The sequence below is a fragment of the Melanostigma gelatinosum genome (genome assembly GCF_949748355.1).
Source record: "Melanostigma gelatinosum genome assembly, chromosome: 13".
Lineage (NCBI taxonomy): Eukaryota > Metazoa > Chordata > Actinopteri > Perciformes > Zoarcidae > Melanostigma > Melanostigma gelatinosum.
The window spans coordinates 25,311,080-25,318,579 of record NC_136646.1 but is presented as its reverse complement, the minus strand read 5'-3'; the positions used below and the strand labels follow the sequence as shown (position 1 = coordinate 25,318,579).

General features: G+C 43.6%; 2 protein-coding genes across 2 annotated transcripts in view; both read left to right on the top strand.

The window, feature by feature from the left end:
- The first annotated feature begins 561 nt into the window (after positions 1 to 561).
- nfatc2ip (nuclear factor of activated T cells 2 interacting protein) lies at positions 562 to 6,684 on the top strand. The gene is made up of 9 exons (XM_079281223.1): positions 562 to 586; positions 1,677 to 1,772; positions 1,880 to 1,943; positions 2,038 to 2,155; positions 2,265 to 2,339; positions 5,396 to 5,597; positions 5,678 to 5,822; positions 6,031 to 6,134; positions 6,240 to 6,684. Exons 1-9 carry the CDS (start codon positions 575 to 577, stop codon positions 6,399 to 6,401), a joined length of 978 nt encoding a protein of 325 aa, XP_079137349.1. The 5' UTR covers positions 562 to 574; the 3' UTR covers positions 6,402 to 6,684.
- Positions 6,685 to 7,268: 584 nt separating this feature from the next.
- Positions 7,269 to 7,500, top strand: part of spns1 (SPNS lysolipid transporter 1, lysophospholipid) — a 14,855-nt gene continuing 14,623 nt past the window's right edge. Inside the window, exon 1 of the mRNA XM_079282276.1 lies at positions 7,269 to 7,466. The gene's annotated coding sequence lies outside the window, so the exon portion shown is untranslated. The remainder of the gene's footprint in view (positions 7,467 to 7,500) is intronic.

Genomic DNA, 7,500 nt, shown 5'->3' with positions numbered 1-7,500 from the left:
AAACACATGGAGAGTTTATAAAATATGTTTTGTTATAAATTAAACTGCAACAGATTATAAAAGAAAAGCTGAAACCTTTAAACTAATCAACAGAAAAATATGAAACTATTTTGATGCTTGATATTTTCCTGTAAAAACATTTACTAATTCTAAATATAATATTGTATTGTTATTAATCTAATGTATCCCTAATCTCTTCCTAGAGGAAAATAATTAATTAATTGATTTTGTATATTTTATTATGAATCACAATGTATAAGTAACTATAGCTCTTAAATAAATGCAGTGGAACAAAAAGTAAAATATTTAAGATGTGGCGTAGAAGTGTAATATAACTCTTAAATAGATAGTACTCTAGTAAAGTACAAGTACCTCAAACTGTACAACGCACATTACTTGAGTAAATGTACTGGGTTACTTTCCACCACTGCTCAATAACCAGTTCTAAAGTTGCTCTGTCATTCGCATAGGGTAATTATTTCCCACAGTACCTGAAAGCAACACTCGACAACTGAAAAGCTTCTATTGGCTCTTTATGTCCCACAGTCCTTGAAGGCAACAAACAGAAACAAAGATGGCGGAATCGGTGAGTGTTTAAAACAGATCTGCTGCTTTTTATCGGTTAAAAAACACTTATTGATGAATTATGTCAATAAAAACCAATGTTTTGTTACTGTGATTAAATAAGCTTCCAGTGAACAGTTGAGGTGTGAAGTAATAGAAACGTATTTAAACTATATTTCGAGTAAACATTAGCATTAGCATCTACGTAGTCGGGAGGTTAGCTAAAGCTCACGTTCTTTCAAAAATAAAAGCCTGTAGTTGATAAAAGACCCGTGAGCTTCACTTTTGGTTTCGTTTTTGGTCAAAGCTTCTTAGTGATACGACAGTTACCGTTAAACTACGGATTTAACCACGTTAAAACTAAATGATACACTTTGTAGCTGGACTTCTGGAGCTGCAGAAGTTAACGTTTGCTAGTTAGCAATACAATTAAAAACAAACGGTTTTCAGCTTTTTCTAAATGTATTCTCCAGCTGATCCAAGACGGATCATATGTTGTACACTAAAAATGTTGATGTTAAAAAGTCCAACCTAATTCTGACAATCAATGAAACACACTTTATATATATATATATATATATATATATATATATATATATATATATATATATATATATATATATATATATATATATATATATATATATATGAAGCCTCCACCTATGTAGTATTTAAATGTCACTATATTATAGAGAACACAAAATAAATCGACATAAAATATGTATACGTTATATTGATAAAATTAATTTTAAATTTAATAATATATAACAATACATTATCAACAACAAAAAGAAAATGTGATTGTGTGGAGATGTTTGTGTGTGTTTGAGGATATTTGTTTATACATCTGCATTAACTCCTAAACAATATGATGCTTCATGTCCTTATGAGTGAAACAACTTCAGAGATAATATGTAAAACCTGACACGTGGAACACATGGACAATAATACAAAAGGAAAACAATTACAAAACAGCAATTAAATGATCTTTTGAGACATTTTGAAGGAGAACAGTTACTCCACTAATAAATTTGCAGTGAGAAGTCGTCGAACCCTCCTTATTGCTAACCCAGTTACATAGAGAGCACCTGAACACCTCCTCTGTCCTCCAGCTGTCAGACGGTGAGCAGGAGGTGAAGCCTCGACCCAAACGCAGACGCATCCTCGACCCAAATGCCGTCGTCTCGGTGCCCGTTTACTCCAACAAGGTGAACATCCGGCGATCAGTGACTGCTGACTCCAGATCAGTCACCGTGAAGTTTTAACATCTCAAGATGTTTATATCTGAAGTCTAAACCAGCTGGTTTGTTCTCAGGTGAGCAGCAGTCTGCGGTGGAAGCCGATGATGTCGGCTGTGTTCACTGAAAAGGAAAACTCAGGTAAAAAACAAACGGAGGTGAAACTCTCAGACCGAGTTCAACCAATCGGGTGTCTTTTAATGCCATGAGGCGGGTCCTTTGTGTCTCTGGACAGACGATGCTGCAGACGACACTTTGTGGACGAGGTTTTCTTCCCGAGCGCCGCTGCCCGACGTCGGCGACCTCAGCGACTCTGAGGACGAAGCAGAGGTCGGGCAGGAGAAAGCAGAACTGTGAGTCAGTAGACCTGGACCCAGACCTTCTCCAGGTTCTAGTTCAGTGACGTAATAACAACAAAGTCATGTTGATTGAACCTGAACACATTTGTCTCGTTGATTTCAGAGCAGCCGTCCGCTGCCCGTCTCCTCCACAGAGTCCGGTCCAGAAACAGTCCAGACAGGTCCAGAAGAAGATCAGGTGAGTCTGGACTCTTTGCTCGGATGTGGTTTGTGTCGCTTGGGTAATGCCGATCGGGTTTCTCACAGAAATCAACTGTAGCGACTCGGCTGTATTCTAACATGAACTGTAGCGACTCGGCTGTATTCTAACATGAACTGTAGCGACTCGGCTGTATTCTAACGTGAACTGTTGCGACTCGGCTGTATTCTCACGTGAACTGTTGCGACTCGGCTGTATTCTAACGTGAACTGTGGCGACTCGGCTGTATTCTCACGTGAACTGTTGCGACTCGGCTGTATTCTCACGTGAACTGTTGCGACTCGGCTGTATTCTAACGTGAACTGTTGCGACTCGGCTGTATTCTAACGTGAACTGTTGCGACTCGGCTGTATTCTAACGTGAACTGTTGCGACTCGGCTGTATTCTAACGTGAACTGTTGCGACTCGGCTGTATTCTAACGTGAACTGTAGCGACTCGGCTGTATTCTCACGTGAACTGTTGCGACTCGGCTGTATTCTCACGTGAACTGTTGCGACTCGGCTGTATTCTAACGTGAACTGTAGCGACTCGGCTGTATTCTCACGTGAACTGTGGCGACTCGGCTGTATTCTCACGTGAACTGTGGCGACTCGGCTGTATTCTCACGTGAACTGTTGCGACTCGGCTGTATTCTAACGTGAACTGTTGCGACTCGGCTGTATTCTAACGTGAACTGTTGCGACTCGGCTGTATTCTCACGTGAACTGTTGCGACTCGGCTGTATTCTCACGTGAACTGTTGCGACTCGGCTGTATTCTAACGTGAACTGTTGCGACTCGGCTGTATTCTCACGTGAACTGTGGCGACTCGGCTGTATTCTAACGTGAACTGTTGCGACTCGGCTGTATTCTCACGTGAACTGTGGCGACTCGGCTGTATTCTCACGTGAACTGTTGCGACTCGGCTGTATTCTAACGTGAACTGTAGCGACTCGGCTGTATTCTCACGTGAACTGTTGCGACTCGGCTGTATTCTCACGTGAACTGTAGCGACTCGGCTGTATTCTAACGTGAACTGTGGCGACTCGGCTGTATTCTCACGTGAACTGTTGCGACTCGGCTGTATTCTAACGTGAACTGTAGCGACTCGGCTGTATTCTCACGTGAACTGTGGCGACTCGGCTGTATTCTAACGTGAACTGTTGCGACTCGGCTGTATTCTCACGTGAACTGTTGCGACTCGGCTGTATTCTCACGTGAACTGTTGCGACTCGGCTGTATTCTAACGTGAACTGTTGCGACTCGGCTGTATTCTAACGTGAACTGTTGCGACTCGGCTGTATTCTAACGTGAACTGTAGCGACTCGGCTGTATTCTCACGTGAACTGTTGCGACTCGGCTGTATTCTCACGTGAACTGTTGCGACTCGGCTGTATTCTAACGTGAACTGTAGCGACTCGGCTGTATTCTAACGTGAACTGTAGCGACTCGGCTGTATTCTCACGTGAACTGTTGCGACTCGGCTGTATTCTCACGTGAACTGTTGCGACTCGGCTGTATTCTAACGTGAACTGTTGCGACTCGGCTGTATTCTAACGTGAACTGTAGCGACTCGGCTGTATTCTAACGTGAACTGTAGCGACTCGGCTGTATTCTCACGTGAACTGTTGCGACTCGGCTGTATTCTAACGTGAACTGTAGCGACTCGGCTGTATTCTAACGTGAACTGTAGCGACTCGGCTGTATTCTCACGTGAACTGTTGCGACTCGGCTGTATTCTCACGTGAACTGTTGCGACTCGGCTGTATTCTAACGTGAACTGTTGCGACTCGGCTGTATTCTAACGTGAACTGTAGCGACTCGGCTGTATTCTCACGTGAACTGTAGCGACTCGGCTGTATTCTCACGTGAACTGTAGCGACTCGGCTGTATTCTCACGTGAACTGTTGCGACTCGGCTGTATTCTAACGTCAACTGTTGCGACTCGGCTGTATTCTAACGTGAACTGTAGCGACTCGGCTGTATTCTCACGTGAACTGTTGCGACTCGGCTGTATTCTAACGTCAACTGTAGCGACTCGGCTGTATTCTCACGTGAACTGTAGCGACTCGGCTGTATTCTCACGTGAACTGTTGCGACTCGGCTGTATTCTAACGTGAACTGTGGCGACTCGGCTGTATTCTAACGTGAACTGTGGCGACTCGGCTGTATTCTCACGTGAACTGTTGCGACTCGGCTGTATTCTAACGTGAACTGTGGCGACTCGGCTGTATTCTCACGTGAACTGTGGCGACTCGGCTGTATTCTAACGTGAACTATAGCGACTCGGCTGTATTCTCACGTGAACTGTGGCGACTCGGCTGTATTCTAACGTGAACTGTAGCGACTCGGCTGTATTCTCACGTGAACTGTGGTGACTCGGCTGTATTCTAACGTGAACTGTAGCGACTCGGCTGTATTCTCACGTGAACTGTGGCGACTCGGCTGTATTCTCACGTGAACTGTGGCGACTCGGCTGTATTCTCACGTGAACTGTGGCGACTCGGCTGTATTCTAACGTGAACTGTGGCGACTCGGCTGTATTCTAACGTGAACTGTTGCGACTCGGCTGTATTCTCACGTGAACTGTGGTGACTCGGCTGTATTCTAACGTGAACTGTAGCGACTCGGCTGTATTCTCACGTGAACTGTGGCGACTCGGCTGTATTCTCACGTGAACTGTGGCGACTCGGCTGTATTCTAACGTGAACTGTAGCGACTCGGCTGTATTCTCACGTGAACTGTGGCGACTCGGCTGTATTCTAACGTGAACTGTAGCGACTCGGCTGTATTCTCACGTGAACTGTGGCGACTCGGCTGTATTCTCACGTGAACTGTAGCGACTCGGCTGTATTCTCACGTGAACTGTGGCGACTCGGCTGTATTCTCACGTGAACTGTAGCGACTCGGCTGTATTCTCACGTGAACTGTGGCGACTCGGCTGTATTCTAAGCTGTGTTCTTTCTATCAGTGTTTTTACACAGAAAGGAATAAACCCACGTGTGTGTGTGTGTGTGTGTGTGTGTGTGTGTGTTTGTTTGTTTTGTGTTCCTCAGTGAGATTGACAGAAAGCTCCGGGCGGTGAACTCCTTCCTGTCTCCTGAGCCTCAGGACAGGAAGTCCGTCCAGGACGACGATGACGTCATCGTCGTGAACCCGTTCTCCGGACGTCGGGTTTCTCCGTACAGCTCGTCGGTCCGTGAGATCCCGCTGAAGATCCGCTGCCGGACCGACGTCCACAAGATCCCGGTTCTGTCGGTACGAACGCCGAGAACAACGCGGAGCAGGACGAGATGATGTCACCTGTTTGTTTCATAACAGGTTGTTTTTGTTTGTAGTCGACCCCTCTGAGTGATGTGGTGACCCGGCTGTCCGTCGTCCTCGACGTTCCTCCTCCTCGCCTCCTGCTGCTGAGGGAGGAGGAGGAGCTCCAGACGGACGCCACCGTCGGAGAGCTCGGCCTCGGCATCGCCGACATCATCGGTGGGTCACATGACGCTCACACACGCTCTTCTTCTTCTTCTCTTTATTAGCTGATTGTTCAGTTCAGCTTGAAGGAACTTCTTCTTCTTACTTAGTGTTTGCTCAGCTCTCAGCCTCGTGTCATGGTCTTCCTCGGTTTGATTGTGGTCACGTGACCTAAATGTGGACCCTAAATGTATGACCTCATGATTCTTCTGTTGTTGTTTAGAGTGCATCGTCATGGCAGTTGAGGATAAAAGTGAAGGTGACATCATCACTGTGAGGCTGCAGAGCAACGACAGACACTCCTCTCAGGAGTTCTCCCTGCACAGAGTGAGTAGCTCCTCTCCGTCACTCTTCATCACCTCACTGTTTGTTCTTTAGCAGCGGGACTCGAACCTGTGACCTAATAACCTGTGTGTGTGTGTGTGTCTCCAGGACTCTCCCCTTGTCTCCATCTTCTCTCAGCATTTGTCCCGGATGTCCTCCGTTGAACAGACGAAGGTCCGCTTCCTCTTCGACGGCTGCAAAGTGACGGACGGACAGACGCCGGCTCAGCTGGACATGGAGGACGGGGACATCATCGAAGTTTGGATTTAGATTCAACTCATGACATCATACGTTTATAAAGAAGTTCCACTCGGTAGTTACTTTATTTGTAAAAGTTACTTTATTTGTAAAATGAAAACAGACAAATAATGGAATTATATGTTGAGACATTTTTTTTAAAGCTGATGGTAAACGTATGCGAGTCCATAAATTATTGTACAATTGTAAACTTATTTTAATGTTTCAATAACCTCTGCTTCGTACTTTTTTACTGATACTGGAAATATTTAATAAAATGAGTAGAAGGTACTCTCCGTAAGAAGAAGAGGTGACGTCTCAGGGCTTTAATTTAAACGTGACTTGTTCATTTTTAACAGTCTGTACATTTTATTAACTGAGTTTTGGAGGAACATTTGAATCTGAAATGTGAAATAATGTAATGGAGGAGAGGGTCCAATATTCTCAAGAATAAAGTAGTATAAAGTTAAAACGATGTCTTAAAACCGTACGAAACAAAGGAATTCATTTATATATAATTTTATATGAATATTAACTAATAATAAATTATTATGTATTTACTATTATAGATGAGCATATTTTTTATTTTCAAATTGAACTGCACATTTATTTAATAATGAAGTTTTGTATTTATACATTTATTTATTATTTGATTTATTTCTTTAGTAATTTGTTTATTTAATTTTCTACATATTAATTTATTTAGTTTTATTGAACTGCACATGTTTCACGTTTTATGTTTACATTTATTTATTTTATTTACCAATTCGTTGTGTTTATTTTTAATTATTTATGTCGAGGAAAATCGTCCACCAATCAGATGACCCAATTATCGTCACGTGACTTTCTGATAACGAGGTCATGTGAGCTGCAGAGAAGCGCAGTCGTCAGATCCAACATGGCGGCGGTGCAGAATTGTTATCTCTGAAGTAAACATACTTAGTTTTATTTTTAAAACGGTGTTTTCGGGGAATTTTTTTATTCATTATTTTACCGTAAACCTCGTCCATGAGTTCTAAATAACGGTCACGGTTCCGTGTGACGAAGACGATAGTTTGGAGCGGCGGCAGGAAGAAGAAAGAAGCGTCATCCAACCAGGTAAACAACAACATGAACATGCTAACAGCTAGCT